Consider the following 14,855-nt stretch of genomic DNA (forward strand, 5'->3'; position numbering starts at 1 on the left):
CCCCGTTCTACCTTTTTCTGCTCCCGCTGAGTCGCTGTAACGCCCGTGGTCGCTGACCATGAACTTCTTCTATCCAATCAACGGCCTCTCCAGAGATGTTTGCACATGCGGCCGTCCTGTTCTGCAGTGACCACCAGGGTGAGCTTGCGAGCTCAGTCCAGACTTGAGAAGCCAAAGCGCACGCATGTGGGAAATTGAGCTGATTGCTCCTAGAGCACCCTGGGCTATAAGAAGGTCCCAGCCCCATGCTTCCATGCCTGAGCATTGTTTGTCGTATCCTAGTTTGTCTTGCAAATGGTCTCCTAGTATTTTCCAGTTCCAGTGTTCCTGTATCCCGTGCTATCCTGTTCCAGTGCCGTGCTGTACCTATTCCTGTCCTGCTGCTCCACGCCTGACGTCTACCTGCTGCCTAGTCCCAGCCGAGCCTGCCTTGCTACTGTCCGAGCTGCCACAGGTACCTTATACGAACAGTGAACTGCACCCTGTTGGCCAGCTGCCATACCGCCAAGGCGGTACGGCCCAGTGGGTTCACGAACCCAACGTGACAGTTGGTCTTTGTAACTATTTTCTGCTCTGTCTAATAGATGATCATCCCTAGCAGGGACCCTTCTTTATTTACTCTGAATTCCCAAATGGAGTATCGTAAAACTAATTTATCATAAAACTAATTTCTGGAGTTTCTTATTTCAGACTCGTCTGATTCATGGTAAGAAATATCACTCCTTGTGTAAAACAGTCTCACTCTTGTCTAAGGCGGGCTCTTTTATTGGGGGACTGTCTCAATCTGTCGAAGTCAGTCTTAATCAGGAGAGAATGTTTTCATTCATTAACACAGAGTCTCAATCATGCTGAATCAAAGGACGCAATGTACATGACATGCACCTGTTTAGGATTCAGATCTTAGTGTTGGCTTTCCCTTATGTGTGAGTCCTGCAGCTGTCAGGAAGTGCGCAGATTTCAGGAGACGGGGCGAGCAGTAATGAAGGTGCTTCCTATCTCTTCTCTCTTTTTATCTCCTCTTGTTTTCCTTCTCTTATTTATATTCTCCTTGTATTTGCCATCCTCTACATGACTTTGTTGTCACAGCTCGTTGTTTTGCTGCCTTGGCATTTCTTCAGCTGAGATATATTGAAGTGTATGAGATATTACCAAGATTTAAGAACATCATTATAACAAGTCCAGACTTAAAGTGATATTACACGGCACGACGTGGGCTGTGTAAACGAACGCCGATCAACGAGACAGCTCGTTTGATGAACGCCGATCAACGTTGATCGGCACTCGTTTGCTCCTTACTAGAGTTACTCCAATCGCTCGTCCCCATAAATTTCTATTATTTCGACAGCACGGCTCCATGTTTACACAGGGAGATGTGCTGCCGACAACGATAATAGATTAGGCATTTAAAACGATGCAATCAGCTGATGAATGAGCGTTTGATCGTTCATCGGCTGATCGTTGCCCAGTTTACACAGGGCAATGATCGGGAAGGAGTGTTTTGTGAACGCTCGTTTGCCCGATAATTGGCCGGTGTAAAAGGGCCTTTACAATATAGGTTGAATTAAAATTGATGGATTTTTTTGAGCTACAAAATAAAGACCCAACTCTCAATAACCACTATCGTTTATATGTTTTTATGTATTTATTGCTTTGCAAATAAAGATTTTATTGTATTGCCTCTCTGTGTCATGGTTGTTGAAAAGCCCATAGGGAGGACTTATAGGCATAGCAAAAGGGGCAAATGCCCCATGATCTCCACCATTTACGGAGGCCTCCAGCAACCTCTTCAAGTTGAGTATTATATGGATGCTGTATTATATTCTTAATTCTTGAGTTAAAAAAAGAGAACAAATCAAAACATACAACTTACAGCGTTCCGCACATAAGCCTAGTACAACTACCAAGCTCATTATCAAGTCTAACCAATATATCTTACGCTAAATCCTTAACACGTCAGGTCGGCGGTACTGACGGGTTCGGTGACAGCGGGTCCTGCGTGTCTCTGACACACAGGATCGAGCTGTTACCGATCACATCTAAGTTCATAACTTACATCTGATTGATTACAGGTGGAACCTGCGTACCAGAGACACAGAGGACCCGCCGACACTGAATCCGTCAGTCCTGCGGACCTGACAGATTCAGGTCTTAGTGCTAGATACAGCTGCCCTGTATACTGGATACAAAGAAGCTTTATCTCAAAATGTACAAATCATTTTTAATAAAAACGAATTATAAATTTGCACAAAACACACTGATTGACCTTTTTGTTTTAAAAAAATAGCTTTGGAAGGTTTAGTTAGCCTTTAAAGGATAGCAGATGTGCTTATTACCTGTCTGCAACATGTTGTACCCTTAAGCCTGATTCACACGGCAAAGCCATATTCATGGAGCCCGTACGGAGATACGCGGGGTCCCTATTCTATGTGCTGTTGTATGGTTCTTCCGTGAGTCACCATATTGTCTCCTAGAAGCATTGCCAAATACGTCTGTAATACGGCATACGTTGGATCATGCCATGTGCCACAGATTCCATATTTATACATAGGAAAAAAAATACAAATGTGCGCAACCCTCTGGCGTATAGGATGGGCTTATAGCAGTCCATAGGTTTCAGATAAAACATTCGTACAAGTACATGAGACCTTAATGCATATTGACGAATTTCTCAAATTTCTCTAGGGAAAACAAATACAATTTGGGGGCAGCAGGGATCCAGGGGATTGGGCATAGGGTGCAAAAATGACAAATCCTATATACTATATGCAAGGTAATAATCAAATGCTGTGCAAAAAGTGCTTCACTTGTGCTACTCTGGTTCAGAGGGGTAACTTGAAGGTCCTGGCCCCTGGGGCCAGTGCAAAATCTGTAACAGGGTACCCAACTATGATGTGTCATTTGTAGTAGTGGTTTCCTTATGGTCCCCTCAGACTCTAGGACACGAGTGTGACTATAACATCTGCACCGCCCTGTAGTTCTGCGCTTGCCCATATTGATCCACATACATTGAAGAACAAGATTTTGGAGGATAGGAGATGATTGGTGATAACAGAAGACTGGGATATATAAAAGGAAATAAAAGTTCTGCAGAGGGCAGAAGTTGTTACAGATAAGAAATGGAGGAGTTATGTTCAGAGAATGCAGAAATACAGCAGAGAGACATCAAGAGACATCAAGGCGGTAAGGGAAGTTGAGCTGCGCCTATTTGATCTTCTGTTTTTGTGCGGTTTATTACATTTCGAATTACAGTGACCGTAGACACAACAATAATTTGGCCCAAATTTTTGGGTAAAAAGGAATAGTTTTGGAGAATGGAAATCTGTTCCACTTATTTATTGGACATACTTAAAAAGACTTTCCACCTTTTAACAACATTTTACAGGTGAACTGTAGATAAAAAGTTGAGCAACTTTGTAAAAACTTTGCTTTACTCTTTTTCTACTGGTTTTAAGTTATTTCATGTTGTTTTCTCCATCCATATACATAGCTACTTTCAATACTCCGCTGATCTCATTTGACTCCACCCCTGTCTGACATGTGACCTAAAAGCATAGTCCTTACTGGAGAACTGTCATGTGAGCTCCCACAATGCACTGTTCTCTGAAATTACGAAATTCTAAAATTACGTTTCTGTCTGGACAGCCAATAAATAATCCTGTAATTGAAAAGTGGTGCAAAATTGACAAAGTTATTTAACTTTTTATGTAGACTGTGTGCACTGAGCTACATGGAGTCCTTATGGCTCCTTACTTTTGAGTTGTAGACACTCCATGTTCTGCAGTATGGTATCGTGGATCTATTCTTACCGTATCCACCTAGAAGAGAATAAATCGACAACACAAAATTTCATGAAACATGGCGTCATTTGTTTTTTCTCAGGTTCATATTGACGTACAGAGCAGGACCCCATATACTTCTATGGGTGCCATATTACTGGTTGTATGGAGACATTATACGGTCATGTGCATGAGGCCTGGCTTAAACATTTGCATATTGTGAAATGTCATCCAAAGCAAATGATCCCTGTATGTATGATGTCATCAGACATACTCTTACATTGAGCATACGTCCTCCGCCCTTTTTGTTTCATCTGGGAAAATATTTACCTTTATTCTTACCTTTCTACAGGGCAGCTTATAGGAAGAAAGTCCATATTTTACATGTTTACTGACTTTAAAGCTGCCTTAAAATTTGATTTGATTTTTTATTTAATTTTTTGACCAAAACTGGTTCATGGGCAAATAAATATATATATCTTACAAGTAAATTTTGCAAAAGTTGACAATGAGAGCCATTGACACTGGCTAAGTCTAAAAGTTGCCATGTCTACTGCTGCATTGTTATATAGAAAATAAATCACAATATGCATCTATCCTCTAGTGTTGGGAACTGGAAAATCAGGAAGGATAAAACTGCAATGCTAAGCTCATGTATGATACTACTTTACCATTCTCAAGAACATACTGTATAATTGTGATATTGGGGTGGGGCCTATCACGGACCCCATAGCACAACCTGGAATGGAGCCAAACTCTACGATGACCTGAAAAGCTTATGCTTATTTTGATCTCTTCTCTGTCCTCCCTGTCTTTTCCTCAATTCCTCGTCTCCAAGTGATCTATATGTCCAATTTCTCTTTGTCACTCTTCCATTTCATTACCTTTCCTTCTACCTGTGAGTTGAGCTGGGCCATAAGCATGAGCTATGCCTGCTATTCTGTTAGTTCCATGGTCCTATCTATCAATATCTTCCTCTGTCCCCCCAACCACAGTAAAGTTCTCCTTCACTGTTTGTGGGTAGGGTAATCTGCCATCCGGACTCACTAGTGCTGAAAAGCGAGTCCAGGAGCCGCCAGGATTATGAAAAGGTTATATTTCACAGTTTGTAAAAAAAAAAAGACAGCCATTTTCTTAGAAGCTCCTTCTGAACCATGTGCTGCCCTCATGTAGTCCTCTTTTATTTCATTCCAGATCCTCCGATGGACACAACTAGTCAGGGCAAAAGATCGCTCCTTCAACTCAACTGGTGATATAGTATGTCCCAATTACTATTAATGGGGCTTCCAGTTATATGTAAAGGCCATCAAAATTCGACTTGTGGCGGCCAAACTCTCTGGACCCCTGCCGATTACCAGAATAAAGAGGCATTGGGGCTCCAACCAGTGCCGTGTCCCGGTCTCTTTATTGTTTACTCAAGCACGGAGTTATACATATAGTTGTGGCTGTTCCTGGTACTGCAGTTCAGTCCCATTTTGCATATCGGCAGGGGTCCTTGGAGTTGGACCTCCACCGATCAAATATTGATGGCCAGTAAACTCCTTTTAAAATGCAAAAACCCCATATCTCTTACTCTGAACTCATATGATAAATGAACATATCTGACATTTCCTTTCCACAAATGAAAAACACTCTTAATAAAGAACCTGTAGAATTGTTCGCGTTTAACAATACCCATGAGACAGTTAAATTCACAATATGGGATGACCACAAGGCTTTCATAAGTAGGATTCTCATCTATAACAGCTCCCACATTAAATGGCAACGGAATAGAAAGCTGTCTCAGCTGTTGAAACAACTGTAAAGCGTTGGAACAACAGAACAAAGCCCACTCCTCACAGACGCTGCATCAACAGCTTACTGAGGCGAGAAGGAATTTTGCCAATTTTTGCTCTATAAATATGAACAGAACTTGAGCAAACTCAAATTATAATACTATAATCTAATAATGAAGTGTCCTCGTTTCTGGCCAAAAAAGTTCAACTCCATCAGGCCAAAAGGAAAATATCATTGAGAGCACATCGCCAACAATAGCATTAACAAGGTCGGGACAAAGGGGAGGTGGAGTAGGCGGCCACCTTGGCCATCATTGGGAGATGTGAAACTTATGGTTCTTTCCAATGAGACACCGTGTCCAAACTGCTTCTAATACTGTAGAGGGAAGTGAAGAGAGCGAGCACCAGTTGGCAGTGTACATCAAAAAGAAAGGTGAGAGATGGAGCCAGGAGAAGAAGTTGCAGGAGGCGGCAGATTCTACTAGAGATACGTAGTAAGGTGGACAGATGACTTTGGACTGAGGACTACTCATGTGTGGAGGGGATGAGGTTGGAGGGAATTGGGATAATGTATTTTAAATAAGAAAACTAGGGTTTGGTAGGGAAAGGGGGTCATTGGGCAATTCAGTGAATTATTGTCCATCCGAAAACTATGATGTTGAACTTCAGGGACCAAGGGTGGTGGAGCAGATTCTGAAATCTATGCCATGGGCACCAAAAAGAGCTTGTCCAGCACCTAAATGTTGGCTTGTAGTATACACCTGTAGTCTTTCAGGTTGTTGTAAGTTAATGTTCTACAACAACCCTCCACACCCAAGGAAGTTCTAAAGTCTATCGGGTCCCTCAAACTTTATAAAAGCTTTTAACTAGATGACTGTGTCAATTATTATTACAAGTCATTAGTACAGGTTTTTTTTTTTCCCATTTTTGCAACAGCTTGATACTCCTTCTCAATGAACTGCACCTCCACAGGAAATATTTTACTATTTTCTCCCTTCTATAATATCAGGCTCTTTACTAATAGGAATTACATTTTTGAACTCGTTGTGCATAAAAATAAGATTGTCCATGCAATGAAACTTTACTCCCACATACATAGAGTAGTCCAAACAATATACATACTGTATACTCACATGGTCAAGTTATAAGAATTTACTCAAGGATCTTAATTGTGAATTCCCTTTTTGTGTCATCACCCAATTTCAGCTCATACTTACTCCCCTAACTTAACTTGATGCCTTTCTTGAAAAATATTATATTACAAGTCGAGTGTTAGATTGTGGAGATAGGATGTTGATCCAAGGATTTATTCTGATTGCCATCTTAAGAGTCAAGGAGGAATTTTTCCCCTATTGAGGCATCTGCCTCATGTTTTTTTTTCTTCTCCTGGATAAACATGGTAGGATTATAGGTTGGACTTGATGGACCTGTGTCTTATTTCAACCTTATTCTACTAGTGGGCGGGGGAGGCAGGACTCACAGGCTTTCTCTATGGAGGAGTGGGGGAAGCAGGACTCACAGGCTTTCTCTACTAGTGGGCGGGGGAGGCAGGACTCACAGGCTTTCTCTATGGAGGGGTGGGGGAAGCAGGACTCACAGGCTTTCTCTACTAGTGGGTGGGGGAAGCAGGACTCACAGGCATTCTCTTCTAGTGGGTGGGGGAAGCAGGACTCATAGGCTTTCTCTATGGATGGGTGGGGGAAGCAGGACTCACAGGCTTTCTCTACTAGGTGGCGGGGGAAGCAGGACTCACAGGCTTTCTTTATGGAGGGGCGGGGGAAGCAGGACTCACAGTCTTTCTCTACTATTGGGCGAGGGAAGCAGGACTCACAGGCTTTCTCTATGGAAGGAGGGGGAATCAGGACTCACAGGCTTTCTCTACTATTGGGCAGGGGAAGCAGGACTCACAGGCTTTCTCTATGGAAGGGCGGGGGAAGTAGTACTCAAAGGCTTTCTCTATGGGAGGGCGGGGGAAGCAGCGCTCAAAGGCTTTCTCTATGGAAAGGCAGGGGAAGCAGAACTCACAGGTTTTCTCTACTAGTGGGCAGGGGAAGCAGGACTCACAGGCTTTCTCTACTAGTGGGCGGGGGAAGCAGTACTCACAGGCTTTCTCTATAGAGAAGCGGGGGAAAGTAGGACTCACAGGCTTTCTCTATGGAAGGGTGGGGGAAGCAGGACTCACAGGATTTCTCTATGGGAGGGTGGGGGAAGCAGGACTCACAGGCTTTCTATACTAGTGGGCGGGGGAAGCAGGACTCAAAGGCTTTCTCTATGAGATGCCGGGGGAAGCAGGACTCACAGGCTTCCTCTATGCGTCCTGGAAGCAGGTAAAAAGCTTTTCACATGAAAATACTGAATCAAATAATAAAATACTAGAGATCCCTGAGCTCAGTGACGCCTCATCAGTCCTATCTATCCAGATGAGAAACCTGTCAAATCTACCTTAGAGTTCATTTAGGCTCTGTACACATCTGCACTATGCTGTGCCAGATAGGTTGAACAATGGATCTGAACGACGAACCTCATTGCCTTATAATGGGGCCCATCAGTATCCGCCAAGATTTCTGTTCTATTCTTGCCGTCAAAAGTGCTGGAAACCTTGACAGTGCCCCCGACAATAGGAACAAATGCAGGTGTGAACGTAACCTTAATTATTTCATCCCAAAATATGAAACGTCCTTGAGTGCGTCATAGGGTCTTTTTTTGTTTTGAGGCAACTATCAAAGTTTAATTAAATATCCTCAAAGTACCAATTAGTCACCAGGCTGTAAATGTAATAAGCCAAAAGATTGTAAAAGCCCCAAATAGGTAAATAACCTCTCAGGATGGTGTCGGCAGCCTCCTGAATGACCTTCAGTGAATGTTCATATCTATTGATTTGTATATTTCTCCTGAGGTCCACGCGAAAACGTCATCATCTGTGTAGTCCAAAACGTCAATCAATACCTGCTGCTGGTTTCTCTCAAGTGAATCTCTTCATACAGAATAGAGTTGTCTTAATGCTGGAGTTAATTTCAATCCATAAACCGTTCTCTGAAGCCTTTCAATCCGCTGATATAGCAGAGCTGAATTAGTAATTTAACTGTTAAAAATAGTCGTTAATCATCGTGAAAATTTTTTATTCATTAATATCACAGCACCAAAGATAAACTTAGGTCTGCTACACCTGTAACTTGCTTTTTTATGGACAATAGTTTAGGGACATCTGAACATCACATTTCTGTTTGTTGAGTATCTCATCCTAAAATCGAAGGCATTGATATTTAATTGAACCTCCCTAATAGCCTTCATTTTCCAAGGCTTTCCGCTAGATTTTGGAATATGGCTGATGGGATTCCCTTCCGTTCAGCCATAGAAGTTTTAGTGATGTTGGGCACTGATGTTGGTTGATAAGACCTGGCTTGCTGTCAGTGTTATAATTCATTCCTCTGGGTTTTATGGGGTCACAGGCCAATTAGGTTCTTCCACATAAAACTAGACTTTTTTTATGAGCCCCGTTTTGTAAATGGGGCAGTGTTAAGCTGAGAAAGAGAACAACCCTCCGCATATGTTGCCTTCTACTTGGAACTTCCTAAACCCAGGAATGTTACTGTATGCTATAGAACTTTCTTTCCATTGGAACTAAGGGGACAAGAACAATTTTTCAGAAGGACCTGCCAGGTCTCCTGACATGCTTATTCTAGTATCATTCACATAACTTTGTGTTGTACTATTCCTCTTGTATTCCTCATGGAAATGTATGAATAAATTGACAACTGGACTTTACCATTCCCCTTTTCGATGACAGTGTCCATCTATGCAGGGACACATCCTATTGACAAGGGGAATGGTAAGCCATTGAAACCCTCCCAAAGAAGAGCTCATGTTCCTATGTGGCTTCTGGAGGCAGATTGGACAAATCATTTTTATCCATTCCCATTTTGTTTGCTTGTGTGGCCTACTGCTGCTTTTATCCCTAAACTGCTCCAATTTACCTTAGCAGTGGGACAGATGAACAGGAGAACGCTAGGTGGTTAGACATTTTATTTAACCCCATTTTTAGAACGGTGTCATGCAATGATAGTGATACTCAACTTTTAGAAGGTCTTTAGTGTCACCCATTCTATTGCTTATTGTTGTATGATAATTGCATACCGGTATACTTCACTTTATCTCATATCTATCTATCTATCTATCTATCTATCTATCTATCTATCTATCTATCTATCTATCTATCTATCTATCTATCTATCTATCTATCTATCTATCTATCTATCTATCTATCTATCTATCTATCTATCTATCTATCTTCTATTTGAGAAAACCAGAAATGTGAATAAGTATTGTAGTTATGACCGCAGATGATTGGCTACCTCCAAACTTACATACTTTCTCTCTCAACCTATCCCTTTTATTGAACTAGTCGCCCACCATTGAACTCTGCTCAGCAAATCTTTATCTTTCCTACAGTATAGAGCTTAAAACTCTAACCTACCGTTCTGATGTGACTTTACCAGAGATTTATAAAGGGGCAATTTTATATTAGGGCCACAATATTATAGTGCTGCCTAGTTTACTGGTAATCGGTATATTGACAATCTGGTGGCCACTACACTCTAAATTAAATCCATAGAAATATACAAGAGGAAACAAATCACCATCAGATTGGGGGTTAAAACAATAAAATGTCTTGTAAGGGAGAGAGGGTATTTTCCTCTAGCATTAAACAGTAAATCATAGAAAGTGAAGAGGGGAGAGGAGGGGGATGCAGCTGCAGTATCTCTCCCTCTCAGTGTATCTGTGAGACTGCATGCTGCGAGAGGGGAGGAGGAGCAGCAGGAGGGATACGTTTGATTGGCTCAGTGCAAACAGCACAGCTCTGACATCCCACCAGGAAGATCCCACCCACTCATCAAGGATGAAGACTGTCATGTGTATTTACAAAAAGAAGTACTGGAAAAGAAAAAGACCTAAATCTGCGGTTTACACATAACATTTCTGACTGGACTACATTTAATACACATGTACAACTGTCTAAGGTTTTTGGAACGATAGATATTCTCTAAAGAGCGGTAACCCTCAGTGCTAAATGCAAGAATGCCGATGAGGAACATCTGTTTAGAATTCAAAGCTTACAGTACCAGTGTTTGCTTTCCGTTATGCAAAAAATCTGGCAGCTGTCGGGAGTTTCACAAGGTTTAGAATAGATGGAAAGGCGGAAAAAAAAAAAGACGGGAGTAGATAGCGATGGATGAGAAACGGAGAATGAGGGAGAGATGGTGAATGTGGGAGATTAGTAGCTGGCAGCAGGGAAAGAAGGATCGCTAGAGAGGGATGAGGGGTGAATAGCAGGTTAAGGAGAAGAAGCAGAGATACCCGCAGAAGACATTGGGCAGAGCTGCAGTCTCAAGTGGCAGTCAGACAGCTGTTTTGTTGGAGAAGTGATTAGTATTAAGCACAGCGCTGGGCTCAAGACATATGGGAGGTAAGGAAAGATTTGCTGCCAGTTCTTGTTCTAATTATTGGGCTTGGGGAGAACTGGTAATGATGCTGGATAGAACGGGCATCCTAACCGTCCACCCTGCCCGCCCCACCTCAGTGATCCGACTCTATGTTCTTACACCGCAGACCCTCGTGTCACCTTACTTTGTTCTGATACACTTTTATCTTTGGAACTATCTTAAACTGGCACCTCTCATCTTCTTATTAATGCCGCCCATCTCTTAATACTTCGCTGTTCTTATACTGCACGCCATATTCTGTGCTCATATATTATTCGTGTTCAGAAAAAGATGTAGCAGAGTTACATTTTTAAATTGATTGTTTCTTTTGTAAACTGTGATCGCTCATTAGGTTAAAGGGAATTTCTCATGAACGTAATTTCAGTTTAATTCATTAAATACAAACCTGTAAAAAATACATTTTGTGTTCATTATTTTTTCAGATGTAGGTATTTATTTTTTATTTTAAAATGTATTCCTGGGGGCGGCCATATTGAAGGCACATACGTCCTTCCAGTATTGTCTGTAGCAGGGTGCGTGCTTTATGGCAGCTGAAATGAATGCACGTTATTGGACAGAAATAGACTAATAACAGTCTCCAGGAAGAGATTACATACAGTCCATCTCCGGAGACCAGGGAGTGGCAGGAAAGCTGCATTCAGAGCTTTATCTATATATATATATATATATAGTATATAGTGTTACTCTCCTGCCTTATCTAGCTCTCCATCACTACAATAAAGCTACTATTTGTCATTAAATCCATTACCCCCTAATAATAATGAATTGGCTCTGCTGATCCTCTCCCAGTCTACACAGCAAAGCTGACAAGTGTCAGTCTTTTGTGTAGGTGCTCTAGTGGCCATTGTAAAAACTACAATAATGTTTGTATTGTTTGTCAAAATGACATTGTTATATTTTCTACAGTGATATTTTTTCAACTCTTCACCTTATTTAAGATCTCTGCTTACAGTCAGTAAATTGATTGTTCCTGTTTACACACAGAGACTTAAAACCGAGGCATCACATGAAGCTCCTGTGCCCCAATACAAAATCTGTAACAAAGCTACCTACTATGTGCCATTTCCTACACTAGTTTGGGCATTTGGGCCTCTTCAGGTACTAGGGCCTTGGTGTGATGGCTACCCCTTTACCCCCACCCCATAGCTACACTCCTGCGTAGAATAAAACTTGGCTTTCTCGAAGAAATATTCACACGAATACAACTCCATGTCGACTGACGGAAGAAATAAACACAACAGACACACAGGGCAGTCACAGAAAGGACTTTAATTTCCCACTGCACCCAACTGGCATCTCTCTCTCTCTCCACAATGATATATGCGCTGAGGAGAGAGAAGGCGACACACGTTTTTAATGTAAAAACTTGTGCTTTTCAATTCCGGATGATTTCTCTTCCTGCCAGGTCCCAGAAAGGCTCCTGACTTGAGTAACTCAGAAAGGATCCAGACCAGCTAGATATACAGAAGGTATATGGTGTCAGGATCCAAACAACGTGGTCAACAAATCCTTCCAAGCTTTCCCTCTTTCTACTGTGCAGAAAGGCCTTGTACAGTAGGTTTGGGTATCGTGTCGTTTGTGCATATGTCCTGTATCCCCCTGATGAACCAGCGTGTCCATCCCCATTTACAGGAAAGGTCACAGAGGGTTCCAGAAAGCTTGTGTGCTGGTCTCTCTCTTGGTTTAAGGCACTGCTTCAAGGGCTCAGCATTCATGTACCACAACCCAAGCAGAACAATATCCCTCTAGATCCCCAAACCAGAGTAGGGGCTTACAGGAGGGTAAAGATGTGGAACAGTTTTAGTTGGGACGAGTTGGAGGAGCTTGTCGTAAAATTCTTGGTTAGCTCTTGGTTATGATATGGTGTTTGTCTTTTTCTGCATCACATGGCAACATGGGGCTGTGGGCGCTAGAGAAACAAACATTAAGACCCTCAAGAAAGCTGTACCCATGCTTCTTCCAATGTAAATGCATCATATACCAATGTAGAATATATCTGTACACTTCCAGGAATCAATGCGATGTTCCCATGGCCCAGTACACCACCTATAACCATATGAATACATGTATCTTGACTGGGTGAGATAACCTGGCAGGAACGTGGCTAATTTTCCAGCAAAAACCTTGAATCCAAAAATGTTCTCGTTAAAATAATGCTGAGAAAGTGTACAGAGATATTAAACATAGCTACACAAGGCGGAATTTTAATAAAAAGGTTTGAAGTGCCCCTAACATGATTGCTGAGACGTAAGGTATCATCGGAAGTGTCCCTCCATGTTACCTGCCCCTTCAAAGATTTTGTGAACTACTGTGCTCTTCACACGGTGCTCTCCAGCATCCACTCTGTGCTGCTAAATGTCACTCTTCGATGTCCAAGAGGAGCTTCTTGGTTGTGCAACTCCAAGGCGGACATGTGTCTCTTTGTCCGTGCCCTGCGAGGATAACTGTGGCTCTGGAACAGACTGTAGTCTCCATCGAAGGAGAATCTATGTTGATAAGTCCTTGGAGGAGCTTTGGGCCCTACGTGTGCTTGCCCATCTGAAGTAATCAGACATAATGAGGTGGTGGAGCCCAATGCGCTGGTCTCTGTCTGATCTCCTGAGAGAGAAGACAAAAGAGCCACTGTTTGAAGATCACTGGACGTCTTAGTTCTCCTCTTGTCCATTATCATTAGAGGAGCTGGAATCGGTGAACAAGGTTGATTCTCTCCTTTAACAGGGTCTTTGCTCTCCAGTGGGGGCTCTTTGGAAGCTGGGGGCAACGGTTCATAGTTATTTTCTCCCAATTTGGCAAAGGAGTTAGCACAGGCCATTCCTTGTTGTCCATTGGTCTGGGAATACACATTATTGACCCTGGCTTTCCCTCCATCCTCCTGACCACTGTATACTTTATATCGGATCATTAAGATGATGATAAACACCAACACGGAAGCTACAATGATCCCTCCAATGATGATTATCATAGTTCCACCTAGAAACTGGGTGTGGAGCGGTTGACATTGTGCACCTTCTTCTTTTGTGTTGAACTGGACACATCCCACCACCCGAGTAGCAGTGAGTGCAGTCATCCCATCGTCATAGACAGCCAGGACACATAGGTCATACTCACGTCCAGGAGCCAAGTCATTGACCAAGAAGCTTCGATTACTCGGTGGGATCATTCTGCATGAAGAGAAAAAAACAAACAAAACATTTTCAGAAGCCCAGAAGAAATAAGTTATAATACTAGATTAGATTTCTACAGCAAAATGTCAATACAGTCAGGGATTCCCAATATGTATGAGTTTTTTGTAAGGTAAATAACTGCAGGATCGGACTTGCCCACCAGAGTACCAGAGGTCACAAAATAATGGTCTTTTAAGGTCCAGCAGAACACAACCCCATTTGGAACATACTGGAGCCAATCATTTGTCTATTTCTTATGGGTTCATCCACAAATACAGACTACCAGAGGTCACACAACAATGGTCCTTAAAGGTTCAGCAGAAGACAACACCATTTGGAACGAACTGGAGCCAATCATTTGTCTATTTCTTATGTGTTGATCCACAAGTAACCTATTAGGTCTTATTACTGATAGCAACAATAATAGTAACGTTCATGTTGCAATTAAAATTGGACGTGTAGATGTTCTGAATGGGTGTTGGATCATTAGTGGGCCCAAGAATCCCCATTTTGACACTGAAACACGATCAATATATTCTATTATGTTGTGGAAAATAGGAAGTAGAAGGAAAAAGGGTCAACCAAGGCCCCCTATTCCTCAAGATGTTAAAAAATTGGGGCATGACTTCCAAATGGCCC

The 14,855-nt window shown here is 42.2% G+C and overlaps 1 protein-coding gene across 3 annotated transcripts in view; it reads right to left on the bottom strand.

The window, feature by feature from the left end:
* Nucleotides 1-12,305: 12,305 nt before the first annotated feature.
* Nucleotides 12,306-14,855, bottom strand: part of LRFN1 (leucine rich repeat and fibronectin type III domain containing 1) — a 107,488-nt gene continuing 104,938 nt past the window's right edge. For all 3 annotated transcript variants that reach the window (XM_075836295.1, XM_075836293.1, XM_075836294.1), the window contains one exon: nt 12,306-14,213. In XM_075836295.1, the coding sequence (XP_075692410.1) occupies nt 13,370-14,213 (844 nt within the window). In that variant the 3' untranslated portion in view covers nt 12,306-13,369. The remainder of the gene's footprint in view (nt 14,214-14,855) is intronic.

Source organism: Rhinoderma darwinii, chromosome 8 (genome assembly GCF_050947455.1).
Source record: "Rhinoderma darwinii isolate aRhiDar2 chromosome 8, aRhiDar2.hap1, whole genome shotgun sequence".
Classification (NCBI taxonomy): Eukaryota; Metazoa; Chordata; class Amphibia; order Anura; family Rhinodermatidae; genus Rhinoderma; species Rhinoderma darwinii.